Here is a 25,694-nt window from a genome sequence, read left to right as displayed (position 1 = left end):
CATAGACAACCTTGCCACATATCGACACTTCCTTTTTAGTCGTCTGCGGTCTGCTGCGGGCAGGTCTAACCTTTTGTTAGTTTGTCAGACCCTCCGGCCTTCCATGCCTGCAGAGGTTAACTATGTTTTCTAATATAAAAAATCCATTATTTTTATTTTCATTATTAATAATGCATCGCACTTCTTCAAATCTACTAGCGAGTAGCAAGATCTGAACTCCTTAGTTCCTGATCTTTTACTCCTGCTGCTATCAATACAAAGAGCCGAGCAGGCAATGCTTCAGGTTCATTCAGAAAGTTCAACTTGTCGCGGCGAGGACAAACCGTTTGGTCCAGTATTATTATACACTCACTAGTTTCTGCATGTGCGCATGTACATGATTTTTTTTTACAGGAATTATTTGGCCTACGGTCCTAGTTGTACACAACAGACACAAATCAGAGAAATGTGATACAAATAATTATCTAGCCATACAGGTTACTTCTGCTTGCACAAATCACCCTGCCAATAATGCTTTTCAGGGATTCTGAAATGTTGATGCTTCAATTTCTAAATGCCCGCCGCAAATTCCAATCACGGCTGTAAATCTCAATATGCCCGAATTGACATTTCCGTTTTCAATTTGCGAGCTGCAAATCTCAGCTCGCACGACGCAGTGCAAACGTCGTGTCCACAGATTGTGTGCCTCCAAGTTTCGGTGCTTCAGTCTCCAGATGTGCTGTACAATGAGAGCTATTACCTATGAGGAAACCACAAGTTCAGTGCCTTCGCTTCAGACTGCGCCTTGGTTTTACAGAAACTGGTCTGGTCCGTCATCTCCTTGCTTCCGCTGGAGGCTCCACCGTTTCCTCGCCGTCAGCGGTTTCCAGGAGACAATATTTCACACCGTCTTCAGATTCGTTTTTGTTGTTCAAATTAGGCATGGGATTATCCGGAGTCGTTTTCATCACCCGTACCTCCGGACGACTGCTTAGACCTAGCGATTGCTCCCGGGGAATCATTCCGGAACCGTTCCCATTGGACTCAACCAAGTCCGATACCCTAACCTGCAACAGGTATTTTATTCAGGTCATATGGGGAAGTGAAACAGCACCATGAAAATAAGAACTACTAATCTGTAGGGAGTGTAATATTAGAGTCGGTTTTGAGCACTAATGATTTTATGAACCTGAAGTGACTCCATGGTAGTAGTTTCACGAGACTCGACGTTGTTGAGTGCCTCCTGAGCTTGTAACTCCATCGAGTCCCTCACAAGCTTACTCAGGAAAGATACATCATCAGACATGACACCCAGCCCTTTCATAAGCATCGAGCCAAGTTGCAAGCTAGTCTGCAGGAAGGGATCAACAAAACAAAAGAGTTGATGCAAATTTCTGTTACATATATCCATACATGAGGAGCTTCTCAGTCGATGCAAACGTGTTCCTATATTACCTCAGCATTTTCCAGAACAACATCGGTCGCACCTGCTTTCCTTAGATCCAACAAATGAGACATGTCTTGAGCCCTAACATACACGGGAACCTGGGAAAGCGAAAGGTATTATGAAAGCGTTCGTTTGTTCACAATGCATTTATAACAAGTACTATGTGCTAACTTGATAAATAAATCATGAGAAATGGATCATATATTTTACCGCAGGAAAAGCTTGTCGCAATCTGTCGACAGACTCGACTGTTTCTTCCTTCCCGGTATACATGATCATGACAGCTTTAGGAGAAGATATGCCAGCAGATTGCATAACGGCGGGGCGTGAACCATCTCCATATAACACTGGAAATCCTGATTTTCTGGCTGACTGGTAAGGAATGAAGGCAGATGCTTTAGTTTAACATATGTATGAAGACGCGTCAACTATTAATACCAAATATTCTCTTAATGTCAACCTTTACAACAGCAGGATTTAGATCAAACGCGACATACGGCCATCCTTCTGTATCTCGCTCGAGCCCGAAAGATAATGGTGCAGCCAAAAACTTTGCAAGGACCTGTAAGAATATTACGAGGCATGTGATATAACAGTTCAGCTGGCCAGCTTTAACAACAAAGGAAAATATGATGTAATATACCTGTCCCATCTCTCCAAAGCCAAGAATGACAATAGGTTCAGTCGCACCATAATTTGCCTCCTCAGCTGGTTTCTGTAAAAGATTGCCTTAAGAATTCACGAAAATAGGCAACAACCATGACCGTTGTGAGTGTATAAGACATGGCAGTCACGTACTACTTCTTTTGTTTCAGATCTCTCATCAATGATTCCTGCTGCTTTTCTTCCAAGGTCATTCAGTAACGGAGTTAATGCCATTGACAGCACAACGACGATAATGAGCAGCTTATTCAGCTCAAGCGGTAGGACGCCAAGCCTGTTTCAATCAAGGTACCAAGGGCTGAAAACAAGATGTCTGAGAAGACAAGAACAATATAATGGAAGACTTGTAATAAAAACTGACCTGTTTGCCAAAGAAAATACCACGAACCCAAACTCCCCTCCTTGAGAAAGCAGCAATCCTATCCTTACACTCTCTTGAAAAGTTAGTCCGACTCTTGTTGCTAATGCAGTAGTTATCAATGTCTTGATTGCAATAAGGCCAGCCAACAGCGATAGAACATTAGGCCACTCACGGATGAGAAGCTGCAATACAAGGAGAAAATACCAGGTGTGTTAATAAGAACCTGCAATATGTTCCACTGAAGAAGATAAATAATGGGGCAACATTACTTTCAAAGTGGTTTCTCTTTGATGTACTGCTAAGTTAGACACATGAGACATTAACTAATGTTCACCGATATAGATCATGGCAATGTTGTTTAACCTGCATGTCGATAGAAGTTCCTGTTGTCACAAAGAACAATCCAAGGAGCAAGCCTCTGAATGGTCTTATGTCAGCTTCTATTTGCGTACGGAAATTTGTTTCTGCAAGGAGGGCCCCAGCCAGAAAAGCACCTAGCTACATAGGACAGAAGTTCAACAATCAGCAAATAATAAAAACTGGAAGAGCATAATCTATATTTGACTTCAGAATTAAAAACTTACAGTGTCACTAAAGCCCAACCACTGGGTGAGAAGTGAGGTTCCTGAAACGGTGAGAAGGCAGAGGGCAACAAATGCTTCTGAGCTCCTCGACTCTGCAACAAACTGCAGGAAGGCTTAACCAATAATCATTTTATCGAACATCAAGAGCTGATTGAAAATAACATACAAGCTTGTATTCAGAAAATTTATAAAATAAAAGACCTCAAAGATGCGCCTGATGAGATATTTCCCTCCAAGTGAAAGTATGCCAAGTCCACCCAGTGCTTTTAAGCTTTCAGCTAGTAGCATAGGCCACACACTTTGCTCCACAACATTCTGCGATAAAATGCATAATAAATACTGATGATAGCCTAATATATAAAGCGGAAACTCATATGTTGCGAAGTCAGAGCTGCATTTTCATGCTTAGAGACCAATACAGTAGTTCACTAGGTAGGGGAACATAACAAGAATAAATATTTGCAAACCATTTGCCAATATTACCTGGCTACTCGCTCACTGAGGCAAATCTCATGCAGTGAACATCTTCCAAGTTATTACACAGAATCCTTAAGTCCTTTTAGTTAGATTATGATGTGATGAGAAAGTCTATCAGGTTGATATTTTTCGAACAACTTTCATGCAGGCTAATATCTCAAGTGCTAACCTTTTGCATACCTGACTCTCTAGAACAGGGAGTATGACCAAGAGAGGAACAACGGCAATATCCTGTGTATCAGCAGAATACATACTGGAATTAATACACCATATACTCTTTGGAAAAAAGCTTTAAAATGGACCATTTGGAGAAAAGGAATGGGAAAGAGGGCTTCGGTTAATCACCTGGAGGAGGAGGATTCCCAGTGTGGCCGAACCAAATCTTGTTGCAAGCTCACCTTTCTCAGCAAGAAGCTGCATACAAAATCCACAAGCATTGCACGTTGTTATCTTGTGCAGATCCAAAAAAAGAGGGGGGGGGGGGGGGGGGGACATATTTTGTGTACTAAGAAATTTAGGTGACCTATTGTAGCAGAGGCAATTGCAATGTGCCCAATATGGATAAGCTCTCATTGAAAGGTTCATACTTGAACAAAGTGTCTAACGATATAAAAAAATTACCAGAAAACAGCTGATACATTGCTAGCCAGTGAGTACAATTAGTGTATACCTGAAGAACAAAAGCAGATGAAGATAAGGAGAGGGCAGCTCCAATCACTATTGCTTCGTCGACACTCCTGATATTCACCTGCATATGTAGAATTGTAGATCCAAATTAAATGTGATTATTAAATAGAATAAACAGCTGAGTTAGCATTGATAAGCCGGACAATTTTAGCAATACACGTATCAAGAGAAAAAAATATCACAAATTGAAGAATAGTTTGTGTTATTGGTAAATATTTCAACAATGCATACTTCACGCCCCCGAGAGTACAAGCAATCAGAATAAGAAAGTGAGAAACCATTGTTGAAATGTAAAAGGGAAATGAGATCACACGAAAGATTCTTTGACCCAAGCTGTAAAGGAAAACAAGCTATGCATGTGTGGAAATACAGGTAACATAACTTTTTTGTGGTTTAAGAGTACTCCTTACCAGGTCAGGTCTTGAATTAAAGAGGAACTGCAGGATTCTTGTTCCAATAGCACCATTAGGGGGAAGCTCAAATGCCGCGAAGGCCAGCGTTGAAAGAAGAACCTTGAGAATATATCAAAAGGCACAAGATCAGTTCCCATGGAGCATTCCGAAATTATGTATGCAAGTCAATGAACAAAAGCCAGGGAATGCCCTGGTGCCAAGAAAAGTTCAGTTTCACAAGTGCCAAGAGAACCTTTTTTTTGATGCCTAACAACAGGGCATGTCTGGGGTTATCCTCCTTTAAAAGAAAAACAACAGGGCATGTCTTGGACAATGATTGATGAGATTAGAATGTAGTAATTTTGGTTCACGCCAATCAATACAGATACTTCCATTTGTCAATGCTTAGTATTTGAGTCAGTAAAACTACTCTGAACTAACATGAGAAACCGATGACAGATGATAGGTGGTAGATATAGTACAGTTAGGATGATGATTATAATAGATCAGTGAGTAAGCAATGCGATGCACACCTGAGGCAAACCGATCCCGAAGGCGAACTTGGCAAGGGCTTTGAGGCGAGAGAGGGAGAGCTCCAGCCCCATCTCGAACAGCTGCAGTGCAGAGGCAGAGCGTCAAATCAATCACTCAATCAATTCAATCACTCAATCAATCAGTTAATCAATCAATAACAAATCATCTGAATTCCAGTAGCAGCAGCAGCAGCAGGTAGAAGAAGTACCAGGAAGAGGATCCCCCACTCGGAGAGGAGCTTGACGTCGGTGAGGTTCCTGATGAGGCCGAACTGGTTGAGGACGACGCCGGCGCAGAAGAAGCCGAGGATCTGCGCAAGGAATCAACACGGGAGGTATATAATGTCAGGAGGCGCGCGGAGCTAGCGGAGGCGACGGGGAGGTAGCGGAGGCGCGGAGCGAGACATCACCGGGCTAGCCTTGACGACGCGGAAGGCGGGGACGACGAGGACGGTGACGCCGAGGAAGGTGAGGGTGTCGAAGCCCAGGTCGTTGATCACCTCCACGGCGCTGGCGATCTCCACGCCCACCCCCGCGCGCACCCGGAACGCCCGCCGCCCCCTCCTCGCCGTCGTCCTGACCATCGCCATCCTCGCCGCCGCCTCCCCGAGCCCCAGGCGCGGCAGGGACTGCGACCTGCTCCTCCGGCGCGGCGGCTGGAGCACGCAGGCGGCGACCGACGTGGACGCGGGCGTCACCCGGGACCGGGAGGAGGACGCGCAGCGGCAGCAAGCGGGGAAGCACCCCGCCACCGCCGCCGCCGCCATGGCGCCAGAGCAGTTGGCTTGGATGCAGTGGGAGGCGAGGCGCGTGCCGTCCGGTGGGTGTGCGCGCGCGGGAACTCGGGAGCCGGGAGCTATCCGTTGGGAACAAGATAAGGAGGCATTTGAGGCGGAGCGGAGCGCCGCGCGGGGTCTCCTCCGCCTCTCGCTGTCGCGCCTTCCCGCGGCCACGCTCTCGCCGGTGGACTGGCTGGCTTCCTCCTCCCGCCTCGCCAGCCACAAACATCTTACCACAAGCACTGCTTGGATTGGTAATTTGATGATGAGTGGATTACCACCCTACAAGCATATCAATCCAACACTTTCATCATAAGAAAATCAGTTTTGCTAAAGTCCTATGTCATTGATTCATCGTACGCGAATCGATTCGTGTGTGTTTTTCTTTTTTACCTTTTTATGCTTGATTGAGTCATTTAGACGTGCAATACCTCATGCACCCGGACAAACCCAAAGAAGATCATCAAAAGAAGAGGAAAATGCAATCCGGTCCATGGGGAGCCCTCCACCCCTCACCATCGCACACGTACCGATGGTGCGTGGATGCCTTCTGTTGCCGGAGTTCCGTGTCGTCGCCGGAACAAGAAAGTGAATCCATGCGGGGGGCGAGAAGTGGTGGCGATGTCGATGCTGAAGGATCCACGGCTTGAAAAAAAAGAAAGGGTACATGTTGTGTCGATCAAACCTAGATGTCCACACGAGTCAACGAGATAACCAAATCAATGTCATTGCTACATAAGCAAAGACACAGCAATTACCGCCGCTTCCCTGGAGCAAAAGGCAAAACATGTCCCTTCAAAAATAGTTGTTAGATCTGATGGTGCACACACGATCAAAGCTAGAGAAGAAAGCCGAAAGAGGCCTTATTAAGCATCGTCGTCGAAAGGACCAAAGTGGCGGACAGTGAAGACCTACATGTCCACCCGATCTAAGTCAACAACGCATGCACCGCCTAGGACTAAGAGCCCGTTCGGAAGCTCTCCAGCTTCCGAAACGAGCCAGATTCTCGCGGGAGCTGGGCCTGCTGGCTTCTCGCGTTCGGCTGGGCGAGCTGGCTTCTCGCGGGAGAAAACGGTTCGAGGGTCGGTCATGAGAGAAAACGGTTCCAGCGTCCACTTCGGGAGGGCAATCGAGTGTAATTTCCTACAACTCCTACTTCTCGTTTTTTCGAAGCTGGGCTGAGGCTGCTCCCAAAAATTGCACTGCCTGCTGCTCGTTCTCCAGGAGCCAGATTCTCGGAGCGATTCCGTTCGGCTGGCTTCTCGTGGGCTTCTCGGGAAGTTGGAAGCCAGCAGACATCCGAACGGGCCCTAAGTAGCAGGCGGGGGAATCAATTTTGAACACCAACACTAGAAGAGTCGGGGCAACGGATAAGTGAAACCTACCTAATGCCTTAAGATGGAATAAACTACAACTCTCATTAGTAGATCGTGACCTCAGTGCACACCCCACCAATGGAGCCGATAGAGCCACTCGAGGAGGAAAAGGCCGGCAATCTACCAACAGAGGATGGATGGTGGTGTGGGAACCCTAGATCGAGGAAAAGTCACGAGAGAGGGCTAGGAGTCGTGCGGTATGAAATGTATACTTTTTGTGTCTGTATGTTGTCTCGCTGGATAATAGCACATTATATAAAGGCAGTTTAAAATGATGTGGTCAAGTGGAGGGGGTGAAGGATTCTACCTTATGGATGCACTTGACCAAGGGTCAATTTTATTCTCTCCCCTCACCCCTATTATCTCTTCTTTACATCAAAAATTATCATACGTGGAATAATAATAATCAATTGACAACAAAAAAAAAACCCAACTCAGCCCCTCTCAAGCCTAGTTGCCACTAGCAAGCCCCCCCTGGCTACCGCATCGCCCCCCTCCCGTCTAGTGTCCTCATCGGCGGAAAGAGGAGTGGGGACCCGTTCGTCAATTCCAGGTTTTTTCTCCTTAGGTTTTGTTTCGCCAGCAACATCAATGAAGTGGTGGTGGCGATGGCGTGTTGGAATGAGGTCTCTATTTACCTCGACGATGTTCGGTCTGGCGCAGGGGAAGGGCCTTTGGGAATTTGTGTCCTCATATCGCTTTTGATGATAATGGAGTTAGTGAGCACTAATGTCGGTTATCAAGTTAGCTGAGGACATTGGTTGCTCAGTGGTTATTGAGGGAGATGGATGGCCTCGTAATTCAAAAGGGAAAAGGTGTCGGTTCTTCGAAGACTCAAAGGTTTTTCGGTTTCATTTGAGACTTAGGAAAGCCGCATTATCAAGAGGGGTCTCTCCTTGAATTTATGGTGGAACTCATGTTGGTACATTTCTATCCACGCCTGATTGCCACCAAAATAGCCAAATCTTACATTTCCAAGCAGCCGTTGGGAAGCAGCATGCCACCACTGTCGCAATGGTGCTACAACAGTTGGTTGTAGTGCCAGAAGGAAGGAGGAGAGGTGTGTGTCGTCCATTGGCTGTGTGCGGGAACTTGAGAGTCGGGAGCTATCTGTTGGGAGGAAGATAAGGAGCAAGGGAGGAGAGATGTTTGAGGCAGAGCGGAGCGCCGCGTAGGGTCCCCTCCGCCGCTCATGGGGTCTCCTTCACCTCTCACTACCGCACCTTCCGCGGCCACGCTCTCTCCCTCTCGCTGGTAGAATGACTTCCTTCTCCCACTTCACTAGCCACTCAAATCTTACCATGAGGTGACTCATAGTGACTGCTTGCATGGCTTGGTAATTTGAGTGGATTACCACATCTTCTTTTTCAGGGTAAAAGGGAGCTTTGTTCCACAACTGGATGATTACAATCCGCTAATACAAGATCAAGAATAAAAGAGGAGCCTCGCTGCAACCAACAAGTGGTGCTGCGAACGCTTCTCAAAAAGCCCAGTCTATTGTATTTTTAGCCGAAACTGCATATTAATCGAACACTAAAATTATAACAAAGATCAGAGGAAGAAAAATGAAAATACAATCCAGTCCACGAGGAGTCAATGGCACACTAGATGTTGCTACAGGCGGAGGACCCGGTAGGGCGAGGTTGGGCGCCCGCCCTATCTTGATTCCGCGCAAGACTCGATATACTCCCTCCGTTTTTATTTACTCTGCATATTAGAGTTGACTGAAGTCAAACTTCGTAAACTTTGACCAAGTTTATAGAAAACGATATAAATATTTACTATAACAAATCTATATAATGTGAAAGTACATACAATAATAAATCTAATGGTGTTGATTTGTTATGGTATAGGTTAATATTTTTGTTTCTAAACTCTGTCAAAGTTTGCAAAGCTTGACTTTGACCAAAGCTAATACGCGGACTAAATAAAAATCGAAGGGAGTACTTGTACGCTACATCGCTGCGTACACTGGCAATCCGGCATCCACGTACATGCACGTGTGGTTCTCCTTTTCAGAATAGATAAAGGTTATAATCCTGGCCGGTTAATGACTTTATTAATTCAAAGTCGGGCTCTCCTTAAGTCTTCGTTCTAAAAAAAAAATAGATAAAAGAAGGGCATGTTGTATGGAGCTCCAACGCGAGCGCCGCCTGCCGCCTGCCTAATCAGCTGCTCACCTGCCACCGTCCCGGTCTCCCCACTCCCCTGATCTTGGCCCTACTGCCATTCTTCGCGAGTCCCGGTCGCCGAGCTGCAGCCGCCTGCCGCCATTCACAGCCGTGCGGTTGTGCCGTTCTCTGTCTAGCTGCCTCGTCTATTGGTGCTTGGCAATTTTCTTACAATGCATCACCGGTTGGAAATTTTATTAGATACGACCATGAGGGGACATTAGAACCGCTGCTTGGCTCCAGGTTTTGGGTGACGTATAGCTAGCTTGTGCAGGAGCTTATCTGCTTATGTGACAATGAATTGAACTTTTCATCCTAGGTAATTTTGCCAGAACTCCCCGTGCATTGAACTTAAATTTAATTGAAGAAAATGGTTGTGTGTGCAGTCCCGATGTATGTATTCATATATGTATTGTTGAACTAAATTGAAGCATTTCTATATGCGATTCATTTCATGTTTGATTGTTAAGCATTGAGTTTAAATTATAGTTTTTTTTCCAAGAAATTGAGCTTTTTTCGTACTTTTTTGTACGTGGTAACTTTTTGTGAATTTTATAAGATATTTTTGTGTAGTTATAAATGACAAAGTTATTTCATGGTGCCAAATTTAGTTTTTTGCCCCCGGATTGCTTCAATCGAACTCCGTCACTCTCACCAAGTGAGCAAGCAACCAACCCTAACAATAGTGACCACTATGGGCGGTCGTCGCTAAGACAAACAACCATGGCATTGCTAGTGGCTGTTGTTGGGTGGCGTGTTGGTGCGATGGTTGTCTATGCAAGGTCCGCCCCATCTTAATTTTTTTCCGTCCTCCGCCACTGGATGTTGCTACTACTGAAGTTCAATGTCGGGACAAGAAAGTAGCATCCACAAGCATCAAATCAGTATTATTGAATTTATCATAAAATGTTCTTTTGTGTGTATGTTTATTCATATATGTGAGACGACATCGTTGTACACAATTAAACTAATGGTCAAAAACCTTGTAGGAAACTATGTCAATGTCCTAAAGTACATATAATCTGGATCAAGGAAATAGTTTGTCTTTTACATAAAAAAACGCCACAATCAATTTATATATTTTTTCTTCGCTAATTGTAAACAATTATTTGGATTTGTTAGATACTCATTACAAATAATTTTACAATATGATTTTTTTTAAACTAAGTACTCAAGTATGTATAGAGATTGTTTGTGAAAATTGCTCACTCGTGCCCTTGCAAAACCTAAAGCATCACTCTCGTTTTTTCAGTGAAAAAAACAACCTTTATTAGTTAAAGAGAGTTAACTTTGCAACGCGACTAGGGCAAAGTCTTCCTCCCTCCCCGCGCCTGCCACTCCGACGACCAATGGCAGGGAGGGCCTGGTGCCTCAGCTCTGACTAGTAGATAGGCTAGGAGTTTAGCCCTTGCAAGGGCGACGCTTCATCTTCGAGTCGGTCTTCCAGGCTCTAATACACCAAAAATTCGTCTGTTGGGACAGATTAGACCAAGTTCCGATATAAATTCCTGTCAAGTCCTTGAGACGGCGAGGTTAGAGTTTCTCGCCGTACGTACGCAATGCAAGATTTGGTGTCAAGTTCATTAGATTGATTCAAGGGTTTAACTACGACCATTACAGTTCTGAGCGCTAGTCCTTAGGGGCACATACGTTGGAGGCTAGTTCGGTGGTCGATCTAGAAACCTTAATGTAACTTTCATTATATTTAGTGTGCTTTGTATGTCTAGTGAATCTTTACAATTTTGCTAAAGCATATCTAAATGTGCTATAAGTATTGCATATCTGAGTTCTATGTCATTAATATTACATGGAGATTTGTGCGGGTAGTTCTTTTTGCTTTTTCATTTCCTTTTCATGCTTAATCGTTTCACTTACATGTGCAATAACTATGATGTGCCATAGACAAACACGGATCTTTATAACATACCTACATTATTTTGAGAAGAAAAAAAGAGTCAACTTTTAGAGTTCTCACATGTTTGCTAATTCAGTAAAAATGTAAATCTGCATAGATTCAGATTTTCCCAATGATATTTTGCCAGAATATACAGCACTCGACATAAACAGAATTTCCATGACAAGGTTTGGTTTTGATATCTACTAACATCATTACAAATATAAATACTTCTGCAGTGCCAAAGTTGTTTCCTATCAGAATTGTCCAAGGCTAAAAAGAACCGGTAAAACCCCATCCACCAATATAAACACAACAAAGATGTAAAAACTGGACAGCTCCTACAATAAATTAAATTAAATCACCAATTGTGCTCACCACCACCAAAAACCTTTAAACAGAAAAAAGAATGGTATTGTACACAAGCAGCAGAGTCAGAAATTACAGTGAGGGGGCACTGTGATAACACAAACAGGTGAATACCACTATTTTACAAGGGCTGACAGACAGGCCCCCATCAAATAAAGTTTACTCCTCCTTTGGCCACTCCATTACTTTGCAACATGTTGGGAAAAAGAAACTAGACACAGGGAAAGAATACCTAGTACAATAACACTATCATCCCCTTCTGCCCCCTCCAATCTGTCGACAAAACAACATACACCCCACCTATCTGCCGGCTGGCATCTGAGCATATGTACAGGTGAAGCCTAGCAGGCAGGATCTATCGGTAAGCCGATGGTCGGCTCCTCTACTTGTCATGTTTAGGGAAAAACTTGGAGAGCTCTGTCCGCGGTGATCGGCAAAACTTCTCTGCCTTTGCCCTCAGATCGCTAAGCTTAGATGATCCCCGCAAAAGATTTCCTGTTGCCATTGTTTTGGGATAGCATGTCACCTGGGTATAAGATCATCCGCCTATGGGCAAAATTGATAAATATAGCCAGAACCCACTGACGGAGACTTGGAACAGATTGCTTCAGCATGGCACGAAGCTGCTATATCCATGAAAGAGGGCCTGCTCGGTCATTGTTAGCTGCTTGAGGGCGGCCCCTGGTTGGAGTTGGTGGCCTGTTGGCGTTTAGTTCCTGGTTTTAACACAAGATGGTAGTTAGAAGTGGGCAAACAACGTTATGACCTCGTGCAAATACATCAATGTCTTTCAATAAAGCAGCCTACCTGCATCCATGTGTCCTCAATATGATGCTCCGGGGATGTCTCAGGAGATGTAATGGCAGGTGGCAAAGGATGAATGAGTTTTGGGACAACCACAAGATCCCTTCCCAGAACTAAGATTGCACCTGCGTTGTTTGCCGTACCTGTGCATATAACGTATGAGCAAATGGGGCCAGTCCAACTGCAAGGGATGACAAGAATAAACTATGCAAGAATAACATATCCATACCACAGTAGTTTGTTGCCGAGAAGAGGGTGATCAAGTGACCTTGGGCGAAACGCTCAAAGCCATCCATCACACACTCGTGTGCTCGCACAATTAACTGTAGGTCATTGTTGTTGCAGAACTCCATAACACGGTCAGGCTGTGGTAACAGTGCATCTTAGTTTTCATAGGCCACAGGAACCAACATGGAGAAAAGATCTAATCAAAACACAGATGGTGCTTACCCCGAAGGTGACAAGACCTGGGCCCCGAGCATTTGGTCTGAGTCCTTCAACACTGTCATTCTCAGTTGGATCCGACCTTTATAACAATTAAAAAAATATTGAATGAGGATCTTGCAATAATAGTGTGATAAAAGAAGAGCAGTTAAATTGCTAACCATAAAAGATCCATTAGAACAACTGAGCCTGCTTCCATGGTAATCGGTCTTTGAAGATTTTCAATTTGCTCTATGTGGTTAATGGAACGCCCAATACCACCATGCATGCAGATTATTTTCTTCTCTATTAGGGCAGCCAAAGGAAGCCAATTAAATAACCTATTAACGCGATGCCAGGTCCAGATTCCATCCCGCTCACCCTAATTTTTAAACCAGAGAACAGTGATTTAGGCACGCAATAAAAGCGTAGCGACATCAGACATGTAATATGAAAAGATGAACCATTACCATTCGCTCTATGCACTCTATCCGGAACCCAAACAGCGCATTGATATCTGCTGCCTCATGATTCCCTCGAATCAAATGTACATTGTGAGGATATTCAACCTGAATTGCACAGTGAGCTTGGCATCACAATTCAAAAAAAAAACTAATGGTACGCTCACAGCATGATAGTTACTACCTTCAGTGCAAGGAGAAGAGTAATAGTCTCCAAACTATGTTGACCACGATCAACATAGTCTCCCAAGAAGAGATAATCAATGTAACTGAAATTTCAAAAAAGATACATGTGAGATCATCAACAAAGTCTCTGACAAGATAGTAACAAATCCTCAAAATAGGAAAGGGTGAAAAAAAAATACTCACGCAATATCTCCTGCTGTTGAGGGAGCACCATACTCATCGAATAAGCGCATTAGGTCACCAAATTGACCATGCAAATCACCAAATATCTTAATAGGAGCTTTAAGCTTTATGACACTTGGTTCACTTGAAAATATCCTTTCGGCACTATCACATAGATCTGCAATCTCATTACAGTCCAAGAAGAATTGCCTTCGTACAGGGGGCTTCCAACCACGGGGTTTCAAGAGAGAGGCAATTACCTGGTTGAATGACCCAAGAGTAGAATTTTAAGGCAAATTAGAAATCTCTCTCTAAATAAGTTTCATCTATATACCCGCATCTCTCACACAAAAATGGAGGGTGTACTATATAACCTTTTATCATACAGATTCTTCAAATCTACAATAAAGTACTTCTAGCATGTCTTGTTTTTGACAGATAACTTGGTTTCTGCAGAGTAGAATACCTTTTTGGGCACGCTATTAATAGACATTTGTCGATCCAGTAATTTTCTAGCTGCAGTTGCATTCTCAGGAGTGCCATAGATAACCCTTCTTCCTTCATTTTCAAACTGATCAATTGACAGCTGCCTAACCATGCCACCTAAGGCACCTCCTGTTTCTGCTGCTACCACAACCTGCAAAAAGAAAAATGTCATCAAGCATGCCATCAAGCAACTTGAGCTAAACTGTTCAGAGGACAACCTCTAAGATATAATATATTGCTGTCAGTCGGAGGATAATCCACCAAGAAAAATAAATAAACAGAAGGACATAGAATTAATAAGGATACAAAGCTCAGACTAATTGTATTTTCTACTCACTGCTCTATGGTGTAACCGAACCCCGGGAGGTGGTGTTGAATTGTTTGCAAGAGCAAAATCTGGTTTGATAAGGCTTGAATTTAGCTTCCCGCTTTGTGTGGCGTCTGGAGAGTCAGGTGAATGCTCCATCTCACCATTAACTTGCCTGGCCTTTACAGCAGCCAAAGTCGCACTGATTGCCTCAGCCTCTGCAGCAGATGCTTCAACCAAATAATCAACACCTTTGCTCGATCTCCTACACACACAATAAAAAGATTTGAAACACACGTCTCAATATAGCTCACATTTAATATGAACAGAAGACCCATGCAAAGAAAGATGGACAGCATGAGTCTAGAACAGAAATAATGCAAACCTCTGTCCCTGGATCACTGCATTCTCAGGGCTGATATCAGTATACACATCCCCATTAACAGGAGGTGCAACTGGGGTTCCAAGAACCACAGCTCCATCAGCAGTTGTTTCTGTAGTTGTTTGCCCTGTTTGTTCATCATTGTAAGCAAATCTGCCAGGTGTTCCTCCAGCTTGCATGTTAGCGGCAGCTGCAGCTGCATGGTTAGCTGCACTTGTTGTTTCAGCAGCAGCAAGATCTTCTGCAGCAAGAAGGTCGTCTAGCAACACACCTGTGGTAGCAATTACATATGAATTATTGCATCAATAGAAAGAAAACTAATGAGCACCTATGTACTTCGAAACTGAAGGAAATGTTAAAGAAATGAAAAAAAAAACGATTCTTCCCAGCTACTCCACAAACAAAATCAACAAAGTAAACAAACAACAAAGATAAATTATAAGATAGCTACGCTGCACTTTATTGAAATGCACTGTGCAAGGAATAGCAATTATGTGTGTGGTCACTTCTGAGCAGGATTTGAAACCAATCCTGGACACAGTTTTAAAGACTTGCTTGTACCAGCTTCCAAATTCCAATCATTCAGAAGCAGCACTTCTACTGACCTCTAAACAGGTAACCAACACAGATTTATGGAGTTGGCTTTTCTAGATTTCTATAAATGAGAAAAACATGCTTGTTGAAATAATGCTTCCCGATGTTGCCAAAATTGGTGAGATTTGGCCATAATAAGGTGTACGGGTTCGAATTGGGGGTCTTCTGACTCTGCTAACTCAGATGCCAAATTTCAAGAAGAAATGTGGGTGCCAAAGTTAACACTTCGCTGCGGTAATTTACATTGAGAACAGGAGGCTTGAATCATATTAATGTAAAATCTAACTATGTGCTGATTGCCTAATACTGGATGTTCCTACTGTTTTCCTAACAAAGAAAAGGCTTAGAAGGAATATCATCACCAGCATACAAGTAAAGATGCCTCAATGGACGAACACTGGAATGACAACATTTTGTGAATAACGCAATCACATGGCTGAATTGTTTACAACATCAACCAACCATGCGACTTTGCTATCCCACAGGAAGATCCCAATATCTAAGCTTCATGCACAAGAGAACTACCAAGTACTAACATGATTTAACAAAACACAGTAAGTCACTGAGAAATAAAAAATCACATGTTCTCGAAGGTTATCGACCATTCTGTACTAAATCTGAGTAAGAATTTGTAAACAAGCAAAACCATTTCAAATGAATGTGTCATTTTAACTGATCAGCATCTCATATATATCAGTGATCAGTTACTTCAGTTAATCTGGATAAACTAGCAATATAGCTCCCCATAAACAGAATTTACACTCAGCAAACAGGAAGCAGAACAGGTAAATTGCATATAACTAACTAAACTACAAATTCGTAAGAAATGGCCACCCCTGTGAAGTAAGTTCAGACATCTAAAGCCCGAATGGTAATTTTAGCATGCTGCCCTTCGTAAATTTGCAACCACTGGTTTAGCGAACATTTTGCTTCAATAGGACAATTCCACATTCCACCGTAGGAACAGAACTTGCAGGACAACATAGGAAAATTCATGTATGTCGGGAGTAAGAAGAGGCTTAGAAACTGAGGTGTTTACCTCCCCGTAAACCTCCATAAATGAATATCATATCACCAACCGCAGCAGCTGCATGCCTGCACCTTCGTGTAAGCTCTCCAGAAGCCTCACCGCCCGCTGCATCTGCACTATATCTTCCTGTCCTTGGAGTTGTAACTACTGATTTTGTGTCACACCAAACTCCAGCAGCAGTGTCCAACACTAAGAATGACAGAATGGCACAACAAATAAGGATTGGAAATAGTAATGCATTTGAACATCAACCAAGTGGTCAATGCTGAAAATATCAAGTATTTGAACATAACATCTATCTACTTCCATAAAAGGGATATATGTGCTGCACATATAACCAGTAACAGCATGCATCTTTCCATGTTTGGTAAATAGTGAAAACCATTGAGTTCACTCAAAAAAAAAACATTGAGGAAAAAAAAGGCCGTATGTATCAACAGGGAGCCTTGGCGCAGTGGTAAAGCTGCTGCCTTGTGACCATGAGGTCACGGGTTCAAGTCCTGGAAACAGCCTCTTGCAGAAATGTAGGGAAAGGCTGCGTACAATAGACCCAAAGTGGTCGGACCCTTCCCCAGACCCTGCGCAAGCGGGAGCTACATGCACTGGGGCTGCCCTTTTTATGTATCAACAGGGAGGCGAGATGAAGTTCAGCATAGTCAAATATATAATCTAAGAAACTAATTCATTCAAAATTATCTTCCTGCACATTACAGCCAAATAAACTAAGATCCATTTCTTTTAGTTACCAACGGAAGAAAGATTTAGTACAAAGCTGTACTAAATCAAGACAATTAAAATGGACCGGAGGGAGTAATAAATAAAATGGTAATAACTTCAAAGTTCTAAAAATAGAACCTGCCACACTAGAGGAGTCTTCTACCATGCGACCGCCTCCAAGAGCCCCTCCTGAGACATGAAGTCGTGCATTGACAAAAACCTAAAGCATGAAAATGAAATAGCAATATTGCATTGCACCAACAATAAAGTGAGATCAATATCAAAATTAAACAAACAAATCAAACCAGCAGGAAAAAATGGCAACTTACAGCTGCATGTTGATATCTGGGTGATGGAGACACACCAGGGGCAATTGCCCACTCCCAGCGCCCATCCCTATGCTTTGCAAGACCGTACGCACTTGACAGAGGCTGATGATTTTAGCCAAAAAAAAAGCATATTGTTAGCTGTGAAGAGTACGCTGGAGCACAAATTTAGAAGACATTAATAACAGAAATCACTGCCTCTAAAAACTAACAGTAAAATACTGTAATCCCAAAAGGACCCTGAAAAGGTTGTTTCAGATTCTGATCCAAAATTGTTTAAAGGGCATGATTTAACAAGTGAACTGACTAAAGTGTGCACAGTAAAAAATCATGATGGACTCACTAATCCTATGCTGCAAAGGAGTACATGCATGTAAAAGAATGACCGCCGGTGACTCTGTACAAGCATGCGGTGCTTCTGACTATCACTTATACGAGAAAAGTGCATGAGCCCTTGTTGTGACTTATGGCAGTTTTGAACCTAAAAACTACGAGCAGTGAAATAGATACCATATATTCCTATTACAAGAAAATTAACAAAATGGTCAAATAACTAAATATACGCAATCAGTAATACATAAATTGCACTCCATACTCTTGAAGAACTTACTGCCAAGTAGTATGTCACTTACCACACTATTAGTGTCCCTCCCACCACAGAGCAAAAGAAGACCATCAGAGCGGGCACTTGCAGTTGCATACCTGAGCAACAACATTATACAAGACTACAGTCAGCACAAGGATAAAAAAACTAGAGTCAACTCTGCTTTCAGCAACATACAAAAATATCTTGCAGCTACTTAAATGTGAGGTTTCATTGCAGCAAATAACAAACTCTGAAGTACAGTAGATAGCAAAAGGTTCTATTTAGATTTGTGATGTTTCTCATACAAGACAACTTAACAAACCTGAAAACACTTTTGGCTGGCGAGTGCTTTGGAAAATAACAATTGCAATGAGTAATATATGACGAAGATTTTCCATATTTACCAGAGCAAAATAAAGCACTGCACTGCAAACCTAAGTGTAATGGGACTGCTGAGAGCCTTGTAGTTATAATTAATAAAGGCAAGGTAGCATGCACAAAAGCTAACTCATCATCACCACTAACAGCAGCTTGCTAATAATTACTGCAAGATTCCAAGACAATGCCACCATAGAAAAATTTCTCTCTCATTAATCTAACTACAGTCAAAAGGAGAAGGCTTTCACTTACATGCATGGAGGCGGCCCTTCGCCTTCTGGTTCAAGTTTCCTCCATTCATATGGCTTTGCTGCAGTATCAAGGGCCCAAACGTCTGCCAGGGGACGCTTTCCTGAAATAAGTATGTATTGTTAGTATTGAAACCAATTAGGATGGAACAATCTGCAAGAAGCTACGATTCTAGGCCATATAAGCACATAAGAAAATTGTCTACCATCATTTCCGCCAATGGTCAACAAGAATCGCTGCCCAACCAAGGCCATGACATGTCCGTATCGTGGACCAGGACCAGGCCCTTGAACCACGACTCTGCATAGAAGGCTTAGAACCCTCAGCACAGATGGTAGCAAAAGTATTTTTCTGAAATGAAATTATAGTGAAGTGAAAAACACCTGTGCCATCGCGGACGTTGTTGTGTAAGATCCAAAACATGAAGGTCCTCTGCAGATAAACCAGCAGGGCCTATACCACCCTGCATCGCAGAAAACAATGAGAAAGGGAAATTATAATTAGTTTTATATTGGCACTGACCTGATAAAAAATGATGCACCTACTAATGTAAAGCAAAAAGAAAACAGAGGTGTAAAGTACCTGAATGACCACCATGGTTCCAACAGCAGTTGCTACATGTGCAGCTCTTGGTGAAGGAGGTTCACCAAGTGGAGTAAGCCTAACAACATTGTGTTGTGGTATATCAGAACTAATAACTATACTAAGCCAGAAAAGGCTGTGGGATCTATAAAAAAACTTAGGAGAAGGAGTAATACACAGCACTGAAGCACCAAACTGAAAAATACAAAACAGTACCTGGTCCATTTATTTGATAGCACATCGTAACAGTGAACATCTGCGGTGGCACCAGCAAGACCTGCCATCAAGGAGATCGTTAAGCAAATCAATTGTATGTACAACCAGTCAGACATGTTCAAGTAAAGGAGTTAAATAAACCAAGTTTCCTTCCAACCAGCTAAGATCCTCCAACACCTCTAAGTATGGGTTTTGAGCAATTTATTTCATCCTTTGTTTGACCTCCATAAAGAGTACGGACACATAAAAGTTCAAATCAACATTTCCAGTTTGAGACCATAGTGTACTATTTCTAACACGTTAAAACAATTCTAACGTGACAACACAAGTAGGGCAGGCATCACAGAGACCAAGATCTCGTGAGTGGAATTTAATTGTACTCACATTCGGAGTACTAAGTTTGGCGCCTCAACCGATATAAGAGCACTATATTTAGCCATCCAATTAAAAGCGTGAGCAGAGAATCACACGGCAATATAACGCCTTAATTTTCAACTCGTTATTACTTCCCAAACAAGGTAGCACCTCAAATTCTCACAGCATCATTAATTAACCGAATCCCGCCTAAACCCCGAAGAGCACCAAGCAGCCAACACTCTGAATTCCACCTCTTAATGAGACACTGGACCACTAAATTCACAATCTGTCCTACGTAGTTTCTATCCCCAACAGAACATTCCCTCCCAAAATTGATTTATTTTTCCCTCTCTCCCACTCAAAGCAAGATTACCAACTAAATCGTAGAAGTTCTACGGTTCAGGTTTTAAGAAAAACTAAACCATTGGCTACTGTTACAATTCCCTTCAGGCTATGTTACACCACAAACAATACAAGATCCCTATATTTAGCCTTCCAATTAAGGTGAGCAGAGTTAGACGGCGAATGACGCATCGATGTCCAACTCATTATAGTATCCAAACAAGGTAGCACCTCAAATTCTCACAGCATCATTAATCAACCCAATCCCGCCTAAACCCGCGAGAGCCGCAAGCAATACTCTGAATTCTACCTTTTAATGAGAAACTGGAAGACTAAGTTTGCAGTCCGTCTATCCCCAGTAGAACATACCCTCAAAATCGTGTTTCTCCCTCCCTCCCACTCCAAAGCAAGATCACCAACTACGTCCCTAGTGTTCCAATTCCCTTCAACCTATGGCTCTCAGACAGCACAAGCTAGAAAGTACTGCCGCCCTACAGCACCCGACAAACCCATTTGAAACAAGGAAAAAGCTCAGGTAGAAAGGGCCGTACGGATCCCGGCGCTCCCAGCCGACGAGGGTGGCGTGGCGTTGTTGCCCTCGAGCGCGGTGGCGCCGCCGAAGAGGATCAGCCGCTGGCCTATGTAGCCCGGCGAGCCCTCCTCCCCGACGGCAGGCACGGCCGTGAGCGTGTGCCCGCAGCGGCACCCCGGCCCGTCCTCCTTCTTGTCCATCAGCGCGTCCACCACCGTGTACCCGGGGGCCGGCCTCGGCCCCGCCACCGCCGCCGGAGGAGCTACTGCGCCCGCCGCAGCCTCGGGCGGCGGCGACACGGAGGGGGTCTCGGTCCCGCTAACGGGGACGCTCACGGTGCCGCCGGCCTGCTGCGCCGCGGCGGCGGCGTCGGAGTCGGAGTCCGACTCCGTGGCCATCCGCGCGTCCACGTCCATGGCCGCCGTCGTCGCACCTAGCTAGGGTTCCCGCGAGCTCGAGATCCCCCGCGCGGTCACGGAAGCCACACAAGCCGCCGCCTTTAGGGGAGCTCACCGGTCCCCGGCGGCCTCCATCGCCTGAACCCTAGGCTCCGCCGGCGGCCGCGCGAGGAGATGGGATCGCGGGGAGGTGTGGGAGGGAGGGAGGGAGGGATGCGAGCGCGCGAGAGCCCCTGGGGATTTGGGAATTCGCGCGGGCGGCGGGGAGGCGGGCGGTGGAGGGGACGGAGGGAGGGGCGGGCGCGGGATAACGGCGGAGCTCGGGGACCGGGGCGGAAGATGTCTGTCGCGGAGGGAGGGAGTGACGGAGACGGCGGAGAGGAGGGGAGGAGTGGGCGAGGGCGAGGGATTTTTTTTTGTGCTCCTATTTGTATTCGAAAAATGCGATCTTTTTTTAGGAGGAAAAGAAATGCGTTTTGATTTGGTCTGGTGTGGGCTGTGTGAAAGTTTTGGCGCTGCTGGCTCTGTTTTAAATGAGGCTCTTTAATTGTCTCAAAAAAAAATGAGGCTCTTTAAGAGGACTTAATTCTTGCCTATTTGGCCAGAATATTGTCACATGGGCATTTCTTCAAAAAAAATGACGCAACAATTGTTTTGGGGATTTACATTCGTGACATTGGGTACAACTTCTGCGATGCACATCATCGCGCTCATGTTTGCCTATAGAAAACATGAAATAAGTCTGTAACCATAAGGCTTTGAAAAACGGAAAGGTCAACCACAAACGATTTGCGTAGCTTGAACGTAATTGAGATTTCAAGAATAGCTAGAAGGATTGGGCACGCTTTACTGAGCGGTTGGTGTTGTTGAAATTTTATAAAAATAAACTATTTTGGTTTGGTGTGTGGGGAAGATGGTGAAGTGTTTTTTTTCTCTTTTATATATTGTGATGTTTTGATAGTTTCTTTCTAGGGGTATCCTATATACTTAAATAGTTGATCCCGTTACCTATAATTCTCTTAGCATGCAAACCTTTTCATCTCACCAAGTGTGCCATGTCAGCATCTACTAACAATATTTTTGAGCCATGCACCACATCATCATGTTTTTTTATCCCACTGCCTCTAATTTTCTCAACATGCAAGCCTTTCACCTCGTAAAATGTGCCATGCGAGCATTTCACTAGCAATATTTTTCTAGCCATATACATGCACAAATTATTTGTTACATCAGCATGTCTATTACTCCCTCCGTTCCTAAATATTTGTCTTTCTAGAGATTTCAACAAGTGACTACATACAGAGTAAAATGAGTGAATCTACATTCTAAAATATGTCTACATACATCCGTATGTGGTAGTCAATTTGAAATCTCTAAAAAGACAAATATTTAAGAACGGAGGGATATTTGTTACTAGACATGTGTATATTTCTCTCAACATGCACAAATTTTACTTCACTAAACCGATTACTTTTATTTCTCTCAACATGTATGAGAAATACCACTTATATTCTACAAATATTTTAAACCTATATAATAATCAAATATAATAAATCATATCTATTTTTAGTCTTCATTCTCATGTTCAAGTTTTAGAAATCAGACATTATTTAATCTATTTCCTTTCTAAAGGCTACGACTTACCCCGATTTAATTGTTGCAACTGATATGGTCTAGTGTACATGTATACCCTTTATTTACACACAATGCAAGTCACGAACATTTCTATATTTAAAAATAGTACCATTTGATTTAGTCATTTTCTTCATACACAATTCTTTTGAAATAAATATTTGAATTTCTGATGCAACGCGCGGGGAAATCACTAGTTATTATGTATTATTAGTAAATTAACCCACATGTATGGAGTGATGTTTCTTGCGGTAGTGATCACACGTACTATATTTGTGCTACAATGTTGCTTGTTGGCATTCATTTTTTGTCAGGTGATGAGAGGGTGCGAGACTGATGTATTTTTATAAGTTGGTTGTTGTTGATTGATTTGAGAAATCATTGACCAGTCAAAATCATGAACCAAATTCAAAATTGAGCACCTCACTTGAATGAGAGAGCTCCTTGTGAAATTGATGACCACGTGAAAAATTGGGAGCTCGATCCAAAATCATATTGGTGCTATAGTGTTGCATGTTGGCATTTTTTTGTTAGGTGATGAGAGCATGCGCAAGACTGGTATAATTTGACAAGTTGGTTGTTACTGATTCATTTGAGAAATCATTGACCAGTCAAAATCATGAACCAAATTAAAAATTAAACACTTCACATGAGTGAGAGAGATCATTGAAAATTGTTGACCAAGTCAAAATTAGGAACTCAATCCGAAACCAATATCCTCAATTAAATGATAGGTCTCTAATTCTTGGGAGCTTAGTGATATAGTAGATAGATACAGCTTGATGAGACACACATGACATCGATGTTGATGTTGGACCCCGGCTAGAGGCACATCCACCTTCACTCAAAGACACATATGACATCAATGTTGATGTTGGACCCCGATGGGCTAAAGGCGTATCCACCTTCACTCACTAGTCAATCTATGGTGTTGGTTCTTATTAAAGTCAATGCTTACTACTAATGGATGCTAAAAGTTTAGCCGGAATTGGTTCCCACACTACCCACTATGAGCATTGAGCAGTGAAGGAATATATAATTGTTTGTCAATTTTAAATGGTGCGATTTCGATAGTCAAAGTCTTGTACAATGCCATCTAGTGAGTGAACATACAACAATTAACATCAAGTGGTATTGATTCACAGAGTTGTTGTATTTATATTTGAATATTTCTCCATACATTTTCACACAAGCCTTGTGGCTTTGTTTCTATTTTGGATTATGACTCTTACTTTAAATAAACCGCTCTAGAACAACATCGTCCGTTCCATGCAAGAATAGAGAAAATTGGTGCATCATTACATGTGTTTTCGATGTAGGGTTCTTTGGTATTGTATGGTGTTCTGTTGTTTTTATCGGTGTGTTCTGTGTGTTGTAGGTCTTGTATTCATATCTTTTATTTAGACTCTTTGTTTGTATGTCCTCATTGATGCTTGATACCATTGGATAACATACATGAAATGTTGCAACCAAAACTCATTCCCTGTGGGGGAACGTAGTAATTTCAAAAAAATTCCTACGCACACGCAAGATCATGGTGATGCATAGCAACGAGAGGGGAGAGTGTTGTCCACGTACCCTCGTAGACCGAAAGCGGAAGCGTTAGCACAACGCGGTTGATGTAGTCGTACGTATTCACGATCCGACCGATCAAGTGCCGAACGTACGACACCTCCGAGTTCAGCACACGTTCAGCCTGATGACGTCCCTCGAACTCTGATCCAGCCAAGTGTTGAGGGAGAGTTTCGTCAGCACGACGACATGGTGACCATGATGATGTTCTACCGACGTAGGGCTTCGCCTAAGCACCGCTACAGTATTATCGAGGTGGACTATGGTGGAGGGGGGCACCGCACACGGCTAAAAGATCAAACGATCAATTGTTGTGTCTCCGGGGTGCCCCCTGCCCCCGTATATAAAGGAGCAAGGGGGGTGCGGCCGGCCTAGAGAGGGGCGCGCTAGGAGGAGTCCTACTCCTACCGGGAGTAGGACTCCCCCTTTTCCTTGTTGGACTAGGAGAGAGAGGGGAAAGAGGTGGAGGAGAAGAAGGAAGGGGGCGCCGCCCCCCTCTCCTTGTCCTATTCGGACTAGGGGGGAGGGGGCGCGGCCCATGCCCTGGCCGCCTCTCCTCTATTTCCACCAAGGCCCACTAAGGCCCATTAAGTCCCCGGGGGGGGGGGGGGTCCGGTAACCTTCCGGTACTCCGGTAAAATCCCGATTTCACCTGGAACACTTCTGATATCCAAACATAGGATTCCAATATATCAATCTTCATGTCTCGACCATTTCGAGACTCCTCGTCATGTCCGTGATCACATCCGGGACTCCGAACAACCTTCGGTACATCAAAACATATAAACTCATAATATAACTGTCATCGAAACGTTAAGCGTGCGGACCCTACGGGTTCAAGAACTATGTAGACATGACCGAGACACGTCCCCGGTCAATAACCAATAGCGGAACCTAGATGCTCATATTGGCTCCCACATATTCTATGAAGATCTTTATTGGTCAAACCGCATAACAACATACGTTGTTCCCTTTATCATCGATATGTTACTTGCCCGAGATTCGATCGTCGGTATCTCAATACCTAGTTCAATCTCGTTACCGGCAAGTCTCTTTACTCGTTCTGTAATACATCATCTTGCAACTAACTCATTAGTTGCAATGCTTGCAAGGCTTAAGTGATGTGAATTACCAAGAGGGCCCAGAGATACCTCTTCGACAATCGGAGTGACAAATCCTAATCTCGAAATACGCCAACCCAACAAGTACCTTCGGAGACACCTGTAGAGCACCTTTATAATCACCCAGTTACGTTGTGAC

At 43.6% G+C, this 25,694-nt stretch overlaps 2 protein-coding genes across 2 annotated transcripts; both read right to left on the bottom strand.

Moving 5' to 3' along the window:
• Nucleotides 1-266: 266 nt before the first annotated feature.
• On the bottom strand, nt 267-6,107 carry KEA3 (K+ efflux antiporter 3). The gene is made up of 18 exons (XM_048672136.2): nt 5,534-6,107; nt 5,333-5,434; nt 5,124-5,204; nt 4,609-4,710; nt 4,182-4,259; nt 3,857-3,925; nt 3,692-3,742; nt 3,236-3,349; nt 3,035-3,136; nt 2,814-2,948; nt 2,451-2,632; nt 2,225-2,363; nt 2,070-2,141; nt 1,887-1,988; nt 1,637-1,798; nt 1,435-1,524; nt 1,169-1,330; nt 267-1,046 (listed from the first exon to the last, which is right to left on the bottom strand). Exons 1-18 carry the CDS (start codon nt 5,888-5,890, stop codon nt 813-815), a joined length of 2,334 nt encoding a protein of 777 aa, XP_048528093.2. The 5' UTR covers nt 5,891-6,107; the 3' UTR covers nt 267-812.
• A 5,604-nt stretch (nt 6,108-11,711) lies between these two features.
• Nucleotides 11,712-21,589, bottom strand: LOC125507601 (serine/threonine-protein phosphatase BSL2 homolog). Its single transcript, XM_048672135.2, has 21 exons — nt 20,852-21,589; nt 19,602-19,662; nt 19,386-19,464; nt 19,187-19,266; nt 19,009-19,103; nt 18,807-18,906; nt 18,223-18,292; nt 17,594-17,695; nt 17,403-17,484; nt 16,557-16,736; nt 14,927-15,194; nt 14,572-14,806; nt 14,215-14,385; nt 13,770-14,008; nt 13,585-13,669; nt 13,410-13,508; nt 13,122-13,321; nt 12,967-13,042; nt 12,746-12,881; nt 12,520-12,659; nt 11,712-12,428 (listed from the first exon to the last, which is right to left on the bottom strand). Exons 1-21 carry the CDS (start codon nt 21,246-21,248, stop codon nt 12,339-12,341), a joined length of 2,985 nt encoding a protein of 994 aa, XP_048528092.2. The 5' UTR covers nt 21,249-21,589; the 3' UTR covers nt 11,712-12,338.
• Between the last annotated feature and the right edge of the window lie 4,105 nt (nt 21,590-25,694).

Source organism: Triticum urartu, chromosome 5A (genome assembly GCF_056163025.1).
Source record: "Triticum urartu cultivar PI428250 chromosome 5A, HENAU_Tu73, whole genome shotgun sequence".
Taxonomy (NCBI): Eukaryota; Viridiplantae; Streptophyta; class Magnoliopsida; order Poales; family Poaceae; genus Triticum; species Triticum urartu.
Note: the sequence above shows the minus strand (reverse complement) of the source record. Positions and strands in the feature narration are given on the sequence as shown.

Bases quoted from the DNA above. Each gene is read 5' to 3' on its own strand.
- KEA3 (XM_048672136.2), bottom strand. From the start codon at position 5,890: ATGGCGGCGGCGGCGGTGGCGGGGTGCTTCCCCGCTTGCTGCCGCTGC. The intron at 2,949-3,034 runs GTAAGTTTTTAA...TGTCCTATGTAG, and splicing joins GGTTGGGCTTTAGTGACACT to CTAGGTGCTTTTCTGGCTGG. The intron at 1,799-1,886 runs GTTGACATTAAG...ATTCCTTACCAG, and splicing joins TAAATCCTGCTGTTGTAAAG to TCAGCCAGAAAATCAGGATT.
- LOC125507601 (XM_048672135.2), bottom strand. From the start codon at position 21,248: ATGGACGTGGACGCGCGGATGGCCACGGAGTCGGACTCCGACTCCGAC. The intron at 17,485-17,593 runs GTAAGTTGCCAT...TTCATGCTTTAG, and splicing joins CCAGATATCAACATGCAGCT to GTTTTTGTCAATGCACGACT. The intron at 14,807-14,926 runs GTTTGCATTATT...TTGTGTGTGTAG, and splicing joins GCAGTGATCCAGGGACAGAG to GAGATCGAGCAAAGGTGTTG.